Source organism: Phalaenopsis equestris, unplaced genomic scaffold (assembly GCF_001263595.1).
Source record: "Phalaenopsis equestris unplaced genomic scaffold, ASM126359v1 Scaffold000318, whole genome shotgun sequence".
Lineage (NCBI taxonomy): Eukaryota > Viridiplantae > Streptophyta > Magnoliopsida > Asparagales > Orchidaceae > Phalaenopsis > Phalaenopsis equestris.
Window position 1 is genome coordinate 77,478 of NW_018164760.1, and position 17,502 is coordinate 94,979.

Sequence of the window (17,502 nt, forward strand, 5' to 3'; positions counted from 1 at the left end):
CATGTGCCAAGACCTTCATGAGACTACGTCAACCCTACAACAGATGAAATTCACTTGAGTATTTGAACTTAAACCTACTATAATCCAAATGGTAATTCCGACTAAGTGAAGTAACTGTGCATATAACAACTACCAACTTTAAAACCTTCAAGTCTTGTAGCCCAATTTGCTTAAACTGGAAGTTAATGGGATGAAATATTTAAAGGAAATCCCTACGCCAACACTTTAGTTTGATAAATGAGGAAATCATGGGCCATTAAAAAAAAAAAAATCTCGTTGTAATATAATAATAATGCGGGCCGAGTCATCATCGAGATCATACATAAATGAATTTTATGCGAACAAATTATTTTACTTAATTTTATATGAAAGTGAATCCTTTAATGTAGCATTATGTTATTGATGTCCGCACATAAACCTCGCTGTACATAATATTATTCCCATAAAGTGGCCCTGACTCCTGAGTACAACTTGCACGTTCTTTTCTGCCTTTTTTAAGTCTCCTTTCTCACCGGAGCTAGCGGGTTCGCTCTCATCACTCTTTTGGTTAGCGCCATTTTTTTCAATGGCTGAGATCCTCCAAAATGCTGTTCTAGCCTTCTTTTTCTTCCTCATACTCTCCCAATGCCACTCAACCTCTCGACCGCTCAATTGCTCCGAAACAGCTCGGATCTGCACCTCCTTTCTGGCGTTCAAGGCTGCCCCCAACGTAACCATATCTCTTGTGCAGAGCATGTTCGACGTTTTCCCCGAAGATGTAACCGCAGACAAGAGCAGTAGCCCTGACTATCTTTTCATCCGGAAGAACTGCTCCTGCCTATACAACAAGAAGTATCTCGCCAACACCACATTTACCATGAGAGGACGAGAGGGGTTGGTGAACGAGACGGTTGCCAGTGCCTATGACGGCCTCGCTCTGCTTCCTAATTCGACAAGGAGGGCACGTGTCGGGGCAGTGATCTCGCTGCACCTCATTTGTGGTTGTTCGAGCGGTTTGTGGAACTACCTGATGAGCTATGTGATGGAGGAGGGGGATTCGGTTCAGTCGCTCTCGAGTAGGTTTGGGGTCAGCATGGATGACATCGAGACGGTCAATGGGATGGACGGTCCTAATGGCGGATTCGTCGGCGATGTCTATTATATTCCTCTGAATTCAGGTTTGACCTGCTTTTTCGCAGCTTGCTATTGGGGATTTGACATGTGCCACGCCAAACGTGGAGATTGGCTGAAAAGCTAATTTTACTACTATTTGTTGATGTTCTTAACAAAGTCATGTACTATCATAGTTAGGATTCCACTTCGAATGTTAATTAGGAAAAATAACTCGAAAATTTTACTTCTATATCCGATTTTTCCCTTGGAGATCTGGGAGGAGTTATATGGCTTGCCTTGAATTAAAGGAAATGCCACGTGTTGTATGATGACAGCTTTACCGGCCATGAAGCTGCGATATGTATGTCCCATTAGTGAAATGTAGGATTGTTTCAGTTTGGGTGTTCGGAAAAAAATCCTATTTAGATCGGTTCTGTTCGATGCCATGCTCATTTTAGAATGACGTTGTTTCTCGATATGTGTGGTATAGGCGGAAAAGCATGAATGATCTGTAGCTGGAATTCCTCTTCTTTCTTGCCTTTTTTCTTTTAATCTGTTGATTGAAGTTTTACTATATTAAATTTCTTCTATCTGTATGCTGAAATATCTTGGTTTCTTCCCGTGAGTTTGGTTCATTGCTTCTTGAACCTGGCTCACTTACATTGTAACACTTAGGGTCCGTTTGGGGCAACTTATGAATTTCAGCATAAGCTGCTTATCCTGAAACACGGCCCGCGGGCCGGCAGCAAGGGTCGACGCTCGGTCTGCGTTTAGTGTAAAAACCCAAACGCAGTTTCGGATAAGCTGACGAAAAGCACGAACCAAACGGTATGGCGGCGACGTTCAAAACGCCGCCCACACTTATAAGCTGCCCCAAACGGACCCTTAGTTTCATCTCAAATGACTTGCTGAACTCTTAATTTGTTTGCTTTTCAGTTCCAGGGCAGCCTTATTTGGGTGACGACATCTCTCCAACCACTCAACCAGCTCCAGCTCCAACCAGTTCCACGGTATCAGGTATGAGAGCCATGTAAAATATCCTCATTAGTTCAGGCACTATCTTGCTCCCTTTCTCTGTCTCCCTGCTACAACTTTCATTAATAAGCTTTAGTCATTGTCAACTTTCATGCAGATGTTTGAGAAATTATTGTTCAAGTAGACTAAATTTTTAAACGGAGCTTTTTTCATAATCCTTCTAAGGAGTTTTTATAAGCTTATATTATAGGAGTTTCTAAAAAACAACGAGTTAATTTGTCCACTGGTGCCGAAATTTCCCACTTGGTTTGAGCTTGATATTATTTATTTTTTTTCTTGCATGTCCGGCCAATAGTTTGGGTCAATAGCCTATATTTATTTGCTTTTTTTTGAATTGAATTTAGATGATTATATAATAATTTATCTGTTCAATTTGACTTATATGCAAGCTTACTGTAGATGAATGTGATATTTACAATTAATCATTGTTAGGAGGGGTGCAAATGAGTCGTGCCAAGCTTAAACCAACCCCAACATCAACCTGTGCTTGACTAATTAATTGATTTTGAGCTCAAACATCATTTTACAAGTTTGAGTTGGTTCATGAGTGGTCTTGTTTATTATGAAAGATAAATATTAATACATATTAGATTAATTGAAGTAATACAAAGATACTTTAGAATACAAAATTGGAGAGATAATTAGAAATCTAATCATATTCGTAAGGTAACTATAATGTTATTGAATATTTTAGTAATTTTATAATTAAATTATTGAACTCTAATATTTTAATTGTATTTTATATTAATATTTTTTAAACAAGTGGACTCTCAAGTAGAGGCATTAAGTTAGAAATGGATCAATTTTGTCTCATTAGCTTATCTTCCACAATTAATAAGAAATTTTCAAGTTGAGCACTAGCTAACTTGCGAGTTTGCTTGACTTAGGGTCTGTTTGGGACAGCTGTTGATTATTTATAATCTATTGATCTGATAATCTGATAATCTGCAGATTATCAGAGTAAGCTGGCTTGCTGTTTTGGGGAGCTTATTCAGAATAACTTATTGATAGTTGTTGCTAGATAAATGACCATTTTCCCATGTTTGGTGAAATTGTTTGCAACAGAACTAAAAAAGCACAAAAATAGATAAAACAGAAGCCACAAATCATCATAGCAAATCCCAAAAGTCTGCCTACATGAAGCACTTGTTCAAACGAGGAAAGCAAGAGACAACTTCCCCATCAAGGCTCACCATATACTTTAAAAAAAACAACCTTTTGAAGCTTTGTAGAATTGACAACACTGCAAAATTATATATATGATTTTGCTCTTTAAATCATACCATTCAAGAATAGATAAAACAGAATAACAAGAATATCACATTGTGAAATCAATACAAAAATATAGTGTTGGTTGATATTAGGCCAATTCCACTGTCTCACATAAAATAGGGAACAAGCCGATCGCCTCATCATTTCATCCATTCTAACATTTCTTATAAACTATTGTCCATTGCATTCCAAGATCTAATGTTTTATTCCTGTTAATCAACAAAGCATAAAAAAACAAAATTTGAATTTATACCCATCTCCAGTATTGAGATTCTCACATAAATAATGAAGTTCACAATAAAAGAAAATCCTAACAGTATTTCTGCATTTTGAAAAAAAATCTGTTAAATATCTAAAATAAAACCCTAATAAGCAACGAAATCAAACATCTAGGGATTGAAAACTGGAAAAACGAATTTCGATGAAGGTAAACTGCGATAAAACATTTCATTGGGAGAAAAACGGATCAATCTGAACGTAGAACCGGGAAAATGTATAGATAGGGAAAATGCAGAGAAAGAGAGTCTACGGTGATGGAATTTTGGTGAGGAGGGGCGTCGCGGACAAGAAAAGCGCAGGGAATCCGATCTTCTGCACCGCTCATCTCCACCTCGACACACCTCCGCCCATCGCAGCCCTGAACCTTCCGCCATTGTTGACGCTCTCCTCTTTCCTCTCGATATCGATCTCTCGACTCTTGCGGATGAGCGACGATAACCTGCGAAAAAGAGGAAGAAGGCGAGAAGACCCGCAAACTGGAGAGGGCAAGGGCGAGGGAGATCAAAGGAGCACGGGATGCGGGGGTGAGGGTGAGGGGGACTGGAGAGGGGCACGGGAGGTCTTTTTCACCCTAACACACGAACTAAACATAGAACGCGAAGGGAGCGGAGCTTGTGAGAGTTCGCCTATTTCCTCTAATACCGCGTATCAGTGGTACGAGAACGCTCGTGGGAACGCTTCATCCAAACGTCATTGCGACATTTTCAAACCGCCACCATTCCCAATAAGCTACCCCAAACGGGCACTTAGTTACACTCCTAATTTGGCATTTAACTACTGTGGAAATATTTCCAGTTGCAACAGTACTTGTTGGGGATAGACCCATTATGAATTTAGTGTTGACAAATTAATTATGCAATTCTTATTTCTTTTTGCCTTTAATGCACATCGAAGGAGCTTTAGCTTTTGTATTGCTAGTTGGCATATGTAAAATAAGTTGAATAACTATGGTTGTTGTGGATAATGTGTCCTCAAATCAAATGGAGACAATGTGGTGGATAAGGCTTTAGTTGGCTTTAGTCAGAGTCGATCAAAGCTTGTTCAATTCCATTAAAGCACATGCAAGTCTGCTATATGTCTATGCTATTTTGACTATCCTAAGATTCTTCTCATTTCAATGATTTTAGGGCGATATGATTAGGCGATTAAGATTAGGTGATTAACCTTTCCAAAAAATAAAGTAGAAAATAAATCTCCAATTTTACTTGTAATTGAGACCCTAATATCAGGTGATTTATAAGTGTGCCTTTTACTGATTCAAGTTTATTGAAGCCTTTTTCATTAAAAGGATTATGAAAGGAGATACTTTTGAAAAATTAGGCATTTAAGAACAATGATTTACATAAGATTGTGTTGATTATAGACGAATCAAAATTAAAGGCCTTACATCAATTATGAGAGTAATGGAACATAGACTCAGTGTTGTTGTTGGCTTAGTTGTATAAAAGGTTGATGGGTAATTTAGTGATTTGGTTGGAAGATTGGAGCATATAGGTTGATGCTTTGGACATAGGATGGAGCGAGGGCTCAGTTTGTTTTTAATGTTTTATGTGGTGAGAATAAATATTGTGTTGTTAAGTGGTGATAAGGTGTGTGGATCTGGTAAAGAAATAAGAGGATGAAATAAGCTAATTCATAAAGCTGACAAATAACATGCCACTACTTTTATAACTATTTCTAGTAATAAACTTCCAATTTAAAATTAACAGCAGGAGAAAAGAGAGATGATTCAAAAGTGAAAACAAAATATCCCCTTGTTGTTGCATGATTTTTCCCTCGTGTTTGTTACTTCATGCTTTCTCCAAGGTTGAGCTCTGATATGTTGGTGAGGATGTTGGGATCAATTTTTTATACTATTTTAATTTTCTAAGTTGTAGGGGAATAGAAAAATTCTATTGGAAGTTGTTTGAAGATCAAGAGGCTTCCAAAACATCCAATTCTAATGTTGATCATTGAATGAATGGAGCTTATGGGTTGATGTATTGGACTTGTGATTGGGTGGGGTTCAATTATATTGGTTTTAGGATATTGTGAGATAGTGTAAGGATTTGAATTTGTCTAGTGGTGATAAAGTTGTGTAGAGGTGGGGGAAAGACAAGATAGTAGATTTTGGATAAATTTGGGAGGGTTTAAGAAGGAAGATAATTCCTTTGCATGTGATTAAATAGATTAGGTGGGGAAACTACATAATGCTAAAGATGTAACAGATAGGTAGATGATAAACAAAGAAGATAAATAGGAACATAATAATAGGTAAAGCCAAGCTCTCTAAAGTAGGGAAGATGTTAGCCACCGAGTTAAATATAAGCAATTAATCACCAATCCAATATCAAACTAAAATCTTATTTTTATTCAATTAATCATTAGTACCTACCTTATAATATCATTTAGCAATATGGTTAGTCCCCTAACTATTAGTATGTTGCTAATTTAATTTCATAATATTATATTTCCTTAATCTAATATTTTGAATATATTAAATTGACCCCAACCAGTCACTTAGGGCTAAATTGGGATTGATACTGTATCCCAATTTCATTAATTTCTTCCCGATGGACTACTCGGGATCAATTTTGTATAGTTAGATGATTAAATTGGAGATATATAATACTTTGGCACTAAGCTGGCCATATATGAAAATTTGGGAATTGATTTGGGATTTATTGTTTTTCAATATACAGAAGTTTACATGACTTGAAATATAAATTAGAATGGAGGAACAAAGGTTTGATGGTTAGCTGTAGCCTGCAAGCCCATCCAGGAGAAGGACCAAATTCTTTGATATGTTTTTTTCTTCTCGGAAATTTAAATGGCTTTCTTAGCTGTTCATTCATACATCATGGAGTTTGAACATCGCCAAATTATTAGCTTCAAGAAGGAAGGGTCAGCCAACACATAAGTTGGTGAGGTGGAGGTTTCAAATTGGACTTGCTTGCTTAATTGACTTGATTTACCTGAATGTATGGTTACTTTTACATGGTTACAAAATAGTTTCTCGGGCAATTACATCATTTCATTCACCAAATTAATTCAATAAAATAAAAATAGAAAGATGCAAAGCAGAAAAATACGGAAACAATAAAAAATTTATTTGTGCTCATTATAATGATGAAATTCAAATGAATTGTACCAGTTAAAGATGATAAGTTTACTTTAAAGAAGTCCGTCGATGTATATAATCATCTTGCTAGGGAGTTCAAGTTGCCCAATCTATTCAACATTTTCTTTCAGTAATAACCATTAAAAAAAATATAGTAATAATAATAATAACAATTTAAATTTATAATAAAAATCAAAACTGTGGCAAGGCTTCTTTTCCGTCACAACAGTTTTGTTATTAGGAGAGGCTCTCCATTCCATTCGAAGAAGAGAAGCGAGAAGGACAAAACCGTGAGAAGGAGAGAGAGAGAGCAAGAGAGCGAGAGAGAGGAGTCGAGAGAGAAAAGTGATGATGCTTGTGATCGAAACCGAAGGTGATGAAGCAAAGCACTAGAGCAGAAGTTACGAGTGCGTGGCTTGTGCGCGAAGAAGGCAACTCGAGTTTGTCGATGCCGAAAGAGATGCCTTTGTGTGCTTCCTGTGCAAAGGAAATGGATGCGGGTGGCTCATGTGCGGTGTCGTCCGTGGATGTTCTGTGTGACGAAGGAAGAGAAAGAAGGAGCAGCTTAGTTTGATGGTTCGACTAGAGGAGGAGACCGAGCCTTGCAGCCGAGCGGAAGTAGTTGAGCGAGCCGAACCGAAAGGAAGGAAGAAGCTCGTGCCCTAGTGTGTGGAAAGAAAGATTGCTTGCGGGAGTAGCTTCGCTCGATTAAGGAACCCGAATCGAAGGCTTTAACAAGGATAGGGTTGATTTATTTATTTTGGAATTTTATATTTAATTGAAATGAATTAATTTTTTGTTATGAAATTAAAATTGGAAATTTGAAAGTATAAAAAGTTGAGGATATATGTCGCACTAGGTAGTTGTTGTTTAATTGTTGGAGAAGACATGCTGTTGTAGATCCTCATGCTGTAGAAGTCTGCCTACAAGTTTGGCTCCAAGCTCCTCGGCGAAGTAGCAGTCCTGAAGTCTAAGGTTTAAATGTTTAAATGACAAGTTTAAATTCAATTATTATGAGGGAGGTTAAACTTGATTAAAGCGAAACTTATTGGGATCTCACGGTTCTCTCGTTCCTGCACCACTATTTTCTTCGGATTCACTTAGTCCAAATGAATTTATCAAACTCAACTCAATGAGTTTTATACTTTCATTTAGATCTTAGGAAACCTCGTTAGCAACCTTAGGTTATCTCCTCCGAGGGATTCCCGATCATTTGATGGAGACGTTTAATTTAATTATAATTTTTGTTTTGTTGTTTTGTTTGTGATTAAATTTTGAGTTGTCTTATATTTTGATTGTTGTGGTGGTGGATTTTATCTTGTATTGATTTCTTAATTTTAGTTTTGGTTTCAGTTTTATGGCTATCCTAAAAGGTATCCTAAAAGTTTCTGTTTTGACATGCAGGGTAACCTTGTTGTTTAACATGCAAGTTTATAAGCAGGAATTAAGAGGTACAAAAAGGTAAATAAAAGTAAATTGTAATGCAATAACTTAAGAGCGTACCTGTCAATTCTTCCCTTTCGTTCACCTGAAAGATCAGTATTTGCAATGCATATATATATATATATATATATAATTTTGCAGGAATTAAAACATGCTTGCAGAGAGTAGATGTTTGAAGTGTGTATACCAGACCCTATGTCGTACCTTGGTGGGTTCAATTTGATCATTTGTGGGGATGATTCCATCAAGCAAATCATAATATGTCCAAGTGTCCTTCGAGATTCCCAAAGGATCGTGCAAATGTCCTAGGTAATACCTTAGACATTTCACAGTCACTCGAATCGTCTCGATTCCATTTTGGTCTTATTATGTTTGCTATTTGGTTTACCTAATTCATATGCTCAATGAACTTTGATGTTTTGATTATCCTTGTAAGTGGGGTAATTATTATTTGATGTTTCATTTACTAATTATACGGGTAAAGACCCTTAGGGGCAATTTGGCTTAATTAAGAAACTTAGCTAGTTTGATTTTTTTTAAAGATGGTCTTATAGTGTTTTAAAAAGTTTTAAATTATTTATAGGTTATTTTCTAAACCTTATTAGATAAATTTTTGATTAAACCTAATTCACTGCCAAACCCTTAAAACCCAATATGTAGATTTGTAATTCATAGAAATTTTTTTAAATATTTATACTTTTAATCCCTATCAGGAATCATAAATCATTTTAAAACCATTAGTTGGGTTTTAAATTAGTGGGTTATGATCTTCCAAAGTCAAACCCCCATCATCAATATCTTCTTATTTAACTACTATTCCGAATTTCATCAAATTAAGAAATTACAAATTTATTCTTAATGAGACCAAAGTGAGATTGGTTACTACCATCTATTACTTTTATATTTCAATCATCTAGACATGTCAACTAAGATCATTTATTATCCATTTACCCCTTGGTTAGACCAAAATATTAATTAAGAATTAAATTCTAAAATTACCATTTTGCTCTTAAGGCATTGACACCTCATAATTCATTAAATTAAACTCAAATGATTTTAAAATTTTATGCTACCCCATTCATGGGTTAATTAAAACATCAGAGGAGAAACTATGATTTTTGTTGAATTTATTTAATTTATAATTATTTTTAATGCAAAAAATAGAGATTTTTAATGAAAATTCAATAACTCAACCAAAACAAAACTTCTGTTCTTAAGAAAATTACTGGTGGTTCACCTCCATTTATTATCGATTTACCCCTTGGTTAGACCAAAATATTAATTAATAATTAAATTCTAAAATTACCATTTTGCCCTTAAGGCATTGACACCTCATAATTCATTAAATTAAACTCAAAAGACTTTAAAATTTTTATGCTACCTCACTCAGGGGTTAATTAAAACACCAGAATAGAAACTATGATTTTTGTTGAATTTATTTAATTTTATAATTATTTTTAATGCAAAAATAGAGATTTTTAATGAAAATTCAATAACTCAACCAAAACAAAACTTCTATTCTTAAGAAAATTATTGGAGGTTCACTTAGGTCAGAAGACCACTTGGATCAATTTTCATGATTTTTAAAGATTTAATTTAATTACTAAAATTATTTGTTTATTTTGAGTCCAGAGAACCCAGAGAATTAAATATTTTATATTTTTATTAAATTTTATGTTTTTATTAAATCTCTCTGAGTCTAGAGAACCCAGAGAAACAAATTTCATATTTTTGTGGTTTATATTTTAATTATTAGAATTATTTTTAGTGGAAAATTAAACAAAATCCATTTTAAGCCTTTAAAAATTAATATATTGACTTAGTAAATTAGGATAATTATTTTAATTGGTCACGAGTGATCAGGAAGCCAAATGTGACATTTTAGTGTGATTTTACAATGTTGTAATTTTTATGATTTTTAATTAATTTTTTAATTATTTAAATATTTGAAAATGACTTAAAAAATGAAATATTTATTTTAGTTCCACTTTTATTTTTCTTAGGTTCCTCTGGTCATAGAGAACTCCGAAACCCAATTTGGTAATTTTTTGAATTTTATTTTAATTATTCTAATTATTTTAATGCCAAAAATATCATTTTACTTAGAAAAATTCAATTCCAATTAACTTCAAATTTTTATGAGTTCTTCTGACATTAAATTATAATGGAGAATGATTTTCATGCCTTTTACATTTATAGTTATTCTAATTTAGATTTAATTCATTTTTAGGGGTTGTTGACAATTACAGCTATTCTTAATGAGTTAAACCAAATTTATATTTTTTCTAGGGTCCTCTGATTACAATGAACCGACCAAAATAAATTTTATATTTTTCTGATGAATATTCTAATTTTTATGATTTTTTATACCAAAATAGGGATCATTAGTTTGAAACTTAAGAACCTATAATTAGAGATGTCCCTTGATCTTAGAAAATTAGTGGAGATACCTAACAACAAAGAGATCAAAAGATCCATGGTCCCATGCCATGGTGAAATGTCTATGCCGAAATTTGATGTAAACATGCAACACTGTATTTGATTAATTAAAAATAAAAGACATGACAAAATATTTTGATTTTTCCTCCACATTATTCTCCTATGTTCACTGAGCATTAGGACATTTTTATTTTATTTTTGTGATTTTTCTACACCAAGTTATGAATTTTCTAAGGTGGATTGATTTAAATAAATCTATAAATCCCTATTTTCCTATTTATTCACCGCGGCACAATCATAGGCAGCTCCGAACTCCGTGTGTCACTCTGCCATTCGACGCCGCCATTTGACTCGACAGCCACGCGTCCCGCGTTTTATGCATCGTTCCTTCGTCCGATGTAATCAACGCCCTCCATCGAATACACGCGTGATCCGACGACACACGAGCTTCATCCCCAACTGGTTCAACCTGAGAGCCTTCCACCTTCTAACCCTAATATCTTGCTTGATACTTAATCAAATCAACTCGGCTTTGGTCCTATCGACGAATCTAGCCTAGAAGAACACATTTATACGGTTTATCGCGCCTTAAATCAAGTCTATAAGCATGGAGAATCAAAATAAGCTTGGTTTGAAGGGGGAGTTCGATACCTTAATCCAAGAGGTGTAGCCTCGATTGGAAGTGTTCGCACGTTCGTGAGAGCCTTGCAAAGCTTCTCCAAGCACCAATTTGAGCTCTTGTTGGGTCCAAGTGGGAACTTGACCAAACCCGATTTGGGGGTTGATCAAAGTCTAGGATAGGGTGGTCTAGTGATGGGGCTTCTATGGGGGAACTTCTTCTTTGGCTCTGGGGATGGTGTGGGTGAAGTTAATTTGAATATGGTGGAGTTTGGAGAGGTGTCCTATTTCGGGCTCAAATTAGGTTTGAGAAATTGGCTCTGGTCGATGAAGGAGAGAACTTGGAAAGGATTGGGTTGAGCTTAGGAGGTCTTGGGGAAGCTATGGGAACAATTTGACAGAGTCTCCCCAAGGAATTTGAACATCTCCTCCCTTGGCCGTGGAGGGTAAGTTTAAATAGGGGAGGTCATGGTGGCTGCCATGGATGGCTGAGGTGGAGGGAAGAAAGGTGCAAGTGTCCAATTGAGTTGGTGCAGCTCAGCTCGGCTTAATTTTGGGTGTTGACCATTTTTTATCTCTCGGGCATGGTGTTTTCCGGCAGCCAAGGTGGCTGGCCGGCCAAGGAGGGGTCACAATCTGGTCAAGGTGGTCAGGGCTTGGGTTTGGTGCAGTTAATTTGGGGTTGCCATATGTAAAGGTGATTAATTGAAATGAAAGGGGCTCTGGGCTAGGTTGGGTCAACCATGTGTCTAGCCCCATTGGAATGGATTTGGATGGCTTCCCATGGCTGACCAAAGTCTGGTGAGCCAGCTGAAATAGTGTGGAGGGGTCTCCATCCAAGGGATTTGGCTAATTATGGGTTAGAGTGTGTCATTAAAGTGGTTAAAAACTTTTTTAAGGAGGCTTGAAAGTGGCTCCTCCTTTTGCCACTAATGGTTTGGTGAGGTGGCAAAGACTCATATGACTCACCTATGGCTTGGGGATGACTCCATGACTTTTCCTTGGCTTGGTCAATTTGCATGAGAAATGATTTTGTAATTATGGAGTATTTTTGTGGAGTTTGTCATGAGGCTTCATATGGAATGATTTGATCATGTATTTAAAACTTAGGGAATGATTTTGATTAAATGAATGATGAGGGAAAATTTATCACGCGGGCTTTTGGGTAAATTGGGCTTTTTGAATGACTTAAGCACTTGGGCTAGAGTTTGGGTCAAATTAGGTTTGGATTTGGTTTCAATAAGGTTTGTACATGATTAATTTGAATTTGGAATTCAAATTGGAAAAGATTGAAGTCAATTTGGTTGACATTAGGGAAATTGGGTCTTTAAGATCAATTTGGGGATTTTGGTCAAAATGGGTTCATGGAAGTAGTTCAAATTAGTTTTGGGGACATTTGGGATGATTTTGAAAATTTTGAAATATTTGGGTCATGAGGGGCATTTTGATAATTTTGGCCAATTTTGGGAAATTTTGGGATTTTGGTGAATTTTGGTCAATTAGAGTAGTTAAAAATGATTTGAGATGATTTTGAAAAAAAATTTGAGAATTTAGGGGATTTTAGGAATTTTTGGCAAAAAAAAGGGTTGTAGGGGTATTTTACTAATTTGGTGCAAGTTTGGGCTAGAGTGGACAAGTAAGTCATGAAGCCATGTCAAACTGATAGGAGACATATGATGACTCATTTTGGATGTTCAATATGTTGGTCCTCACCCTCTTAGCCAAAGGCTAAGGGTTTGGGTCCACTCATATGAGCTTTTCAAAAAGAGTTAGGAGACTAAGGGTCTGTTTGGGGCAGCTGCAGCTTATCCAGCTTCTGCTGATAAGCAGCTTATCCTGATAATCTGCTGATGACCAGCTGATCCGGATAAGCTGTTTGGCTGTTTGGTTAGTGCATCTGGAAAATAACTGATTTTGTAAAATTGAACATTCTGCCCTTGTTTTGAATAAGTTGTTTAGCTGTTTGGTTAGTGCGTTTTGTAAACAACTTATTTACAAATTTTTTTAGTTGAATGAATTAATAATCTGTGTAGCAGTTATTTTCTCAAATGTCAAGAAATGAAAATGCAAAAAAGTTTAATAATATTTATATAACTATTAGCTCATCATCAAAAGCTTGATGAAAATAAGAAGCAACTTCTTATAAAAACATATATGAAAGTTCATTACCCATTTATGAAACCCTAATATGGATTATAATAAGACAAAAAAAAGGGAAAAAAATAACTTGTTAAAATTACATGAAAAAATATAACAATATTGAGTTTAACATGTAAAATCACATCATGACGAATGTTGCCTGGTTCTGATATCTCAAAACCCCGAGCAAACGTGTCCGACTGGGGTGTGGTATACACGGAAGAACTCGAACCATATGCGGTGGTCTCTTGTTGTGGTACTATCGAACTCCTCGCAGCTGTATCCAATTGTGATATCGTAGAAACAGTTGCATTGTAGGCCCACTTGAAGAATTTACAGTCTTCAGGTCCTTGTCCCCACCGTGGGCACCTGTAAAATTGCCTCCCGAAGCTATGTGTCTGGCGTGACGTGAATAGCAAGGACGGTAGTCCAGGACGGTAGTCCACTTTCTCGGACTTCCCTGAAAGTCTGGAACTCATTGTTCTGCAGTTATTAAAAATAAAATAGATAAGTCCAAAAATTTAGGAAATATAAAAAGTAAACTTACCCAAGTGTGGAGCCAACAATTGCTGACAACAAATTTACGTGGCCGTCCAAACTGCTCCACCGTTATCCACCATATAAGAGATGAAGCTATTAACCGGCATAAAACAATATATCCACATTAATTATAAAATATGCTCAAAGCTGCTAATATAAAAATATAAGCATCACTCTAATATAAGCATCACTTGCCTTTATGATACTCATGATTCCATAAAAAATTCAGCAAATTCAACATCTTACAAACAATTCAGCTTCGTTCATAATTAAGCTTAACAGTACATTAGTGCTCAAACTTAAAAAATGTTTCATAATTTAGGTTAATAGTAAGTCTTGCAGGCAGAATGTGGGAGAAAGGAGAGGGGGAAATATACTGTGTAGCTAACAAAATTTATTTGAACATTACTGTAGCATTCAATCGACTAGGCAATGATTTCAACAACTTTCAACAAGGTCTCAAATGGATTCCCCCAATTCCATCATCAAAAAAATAAATGACACAATGGTTGCTGTAATTATTTAAGCCATCCTAAAGTGCTAAATTTTTTTGAATACAGGACATTAGAGAACAGAGGTTGAACAAATACAACAATTTTTCAATGATGTGTGTTCCGTATATGTAAAACAAGCCAGAGAAAACCCACAGACAACAACATAAAACAAGTCTCAATTGAACATTACTGCAGCATAAAACTAGTCTCAATTGAAATTCTTCATGTAGAACCAGAAAGCCTTGTTTATGCCATTTGAATACTTCATCCCCAAATTTAATAAAGCCAAATAAAAGGCACCTCTCATATTTACAGGTAAACAGATATGTGAAATTACCCAACCAAGAAGATTGAAAACTACCCAGAGAAAAGAGTTCGCATCCACAAAATGCTAAATCACATTTATGGATGCTAAAAGCCATTATGGATGCCATTCTAGAAAGCCATTATGGATGCTAAAAGGTAAGTAAAGAGTGCGCAGCCACAGAAGATTGGAAACTACCCAGAAAAGGGTTAAATCACATTCATATTTCTAAGCTTGAAGGCTAAAAAAAAGCAACACAAAGAGGCTCTGAACTGCATAAGCCCTTCCTAAATAGCTAATTCAAATTTCTGTGGGTTCAAATAACTCACTGTCACAATGGATAAAGTATAGGGATGCCCATAGAAATGTGCTAATTCTTTTACCAAAAAAAGCCAAACAAATCGAATTTCTACAACATGAATGGAATAAACCAAACAATATGTCTATCATTGCCATGTTGGCATTTAAGATATTATAAATATATAGATCTCAGTTTCCACAACATGCATTGAATAAGAAATGACAATGATAGACATATTGATCATTTGCAATAAGACATTCATAAATAAATTGCATAGCATCACATCGATCCAATGGAATTGAACCATTAACCGTGCCATCATGCATCTAGGACCCCTACATATGCAGATAGGACCCTCTGAAATCCCCATCTTCCTTCCACATTCTTCACAAGGTCTCTCCAAAATTGTATGAATTCACATATTATATAGAATCATAAGTCCTAAAGGGATTCAACAAAAACATTTATAAGCATAAAATATTACATAAACATGTATGGAAAGCAAATCCAAAGAAAAAAAGAGAAGGTCCATTTGCATAAATACCACCCAATTCTTATACATTCACATATCTAACACCTGAAATTCTTACATTTAAACCACCCAAATCTCCCAAATCACGTCAAAACTACCATTATTTTACCCTCCATTGAATGAAGTTCGCCTTCCAATATATAGCTAAAGAGGCATAAATGCAAACACTGAAGTTTAGTTGTCAGCTATATAAACACATAAGAATTGAATTCCCATGAACAATTCATATCAAATAGCACCAACAAAATTTCCATACATAATCATACCATAGTAGCGGTTGCCCTTAACGTATAATCCTTAACGTATAGGGCCATCCAAGCTACATACAGAGCATTATAAGGTGAATTTCCAACTCCATTCAGAAACCCAGATTATAAAGAAATTTCCATTCATAAGGTAAATACATAGCATTATAACTATTCATATCCATGCTACTTTACAAAGAAATTTCCATTTGTCGTTCTTAAGAGAAATAACCAAGTATCCACATGTGTAGCTGACCAAATAAAGCCACATTTGTATGCCCAAGCCACAAATACATATCCAAGCTGCTTTCTCGCCACAAACATATATGGAGAGGGGGAGAGGAAGATTGACAGACATAGCACTCAATTCATATGTCTTTGCACATCTAACACTTAATAGTAATAAAAGGAAAATGAATTAACTTTAGTAATAGGAAAAAAAACTAGCATCCTTTACCAAAACTATGCTATGAAAGATGAATAGAACTTAACATCCTTTACCATCCATAACTTCAATGCTTCCATTGCTATGTATGCAAACAGAGTTAAATAAAACTGTCATAAATCAAAAACCAAGCTTCAAGTAACCAATCTTTAAAAATTGTATTTGCATCCACCTTAGTCACATGTCAAGCTTCAAGAAACTATGTTCATGAAAGATAAAAATTCGCAAAATTTAAATACCATAGTCATGAAGACATGATTTTGAGCCAAGCATATGTGCAATGTCACCATTAGATGTCATCTACAGCGTATGTTTAATATGACGAAAATAATTAAACATAATCGAAAGACATAATATGTAATCAAATCTAAATGCCTTGACTTATGTCATTTGCTATTTGCTCTCTCAAACCCGCCATCTCGGAAGCGCCTTCACTATCTGAGGTTTGTGACTCAGGTGAATCAATATCGATTTGTGGGATGGAACGTCCAACGTGGTATTCAAATGCCTCGGGTGGTATTTGCAATGAATCTTCTTCTATAACGGCAAACTCTGTATCTATCCTGGAATGATGTCGTCTAATGAAGTTGTGTATTGCCATTGTTGCCACTACAATCTGAACTTATTTTGTAAATGGATAAGTTGACATATCACGTAGAATTACCCATTTCTTCTTCCAAACCCCGAACGATCTCTCGATCACACCACGCAAGGATGAATGTCTTTTGTTAAAAATTTCTTTCTTTCCTCGTGCAACCCGACTCGATCTCTCAAAATCAGGTATATGATATTTTGTATCTGGATATGGCTTCAAATATCCCTTTTGCATATGATACCCGACATCTACTAAGTAGTACTTACCTGAGTAAGTGTTTCTTTCATTTAGAAATTTTAAAGTAATTAGGATGGTCAAAAGCTCAGAACGATTGTCATACCTGGTGGTGGATAAGGGAAACCATATTTTCCGTTGCTAGTAGCAAGTTTGAAAACGCGGCTGTCGTGTGTGCTACCTTCCCATCCAGCCATAACATATGTGAAACACATTGAAATCACAAACAACCATTATATTTTGTGTTGGTGATCCGCATCGTCCAATATATACAACTATCTCTTTGCTAGAAAGACGTGTGTCGACATGTGTTCCGTCAATAGCTCCGATACAATCCTGGTATGAATGAATTAATCAATAATAAGATAATATGTATGAAATTTGATTAACTAACA

The 17,502-nt window shown here is 35.6% G+C and overlaps 1 protein-coding gene across 2 annotated transcripts in view; it reads left to right on the forward strand.

Moving 5' to 3' along the window:
• Nucleotides 1–444: 444 nt before the first annotated feature.
• Nucleotides 445–17,502, forward strand: part of LOC110025630 (lysM domain receptor-like kinase 3) — a 103,328-nt gene continuing 86,270 nt past the window's right edge. The window contains exons 1-2 of one of the 2 annotated variants that reach the window (XM_020726209.1): nucleotides 445–1,157; nucleotides 2,029–2,109. In XM_020726209.1, the coding sequence (XP_020581868.1) occupies nucleotides 566–1,157; nucleotides 2,029–2,109 (673 nt within the window). In that variant the 5' untranslated portion in view covers nucleotides 445–565. The remainder of the gene's footprint in view (nucleotides 1,158–2,028; nucleotides 2,110–17,502) is intronic. The other variant, XM_020726210.1, reaches the window with a different exon arrangement.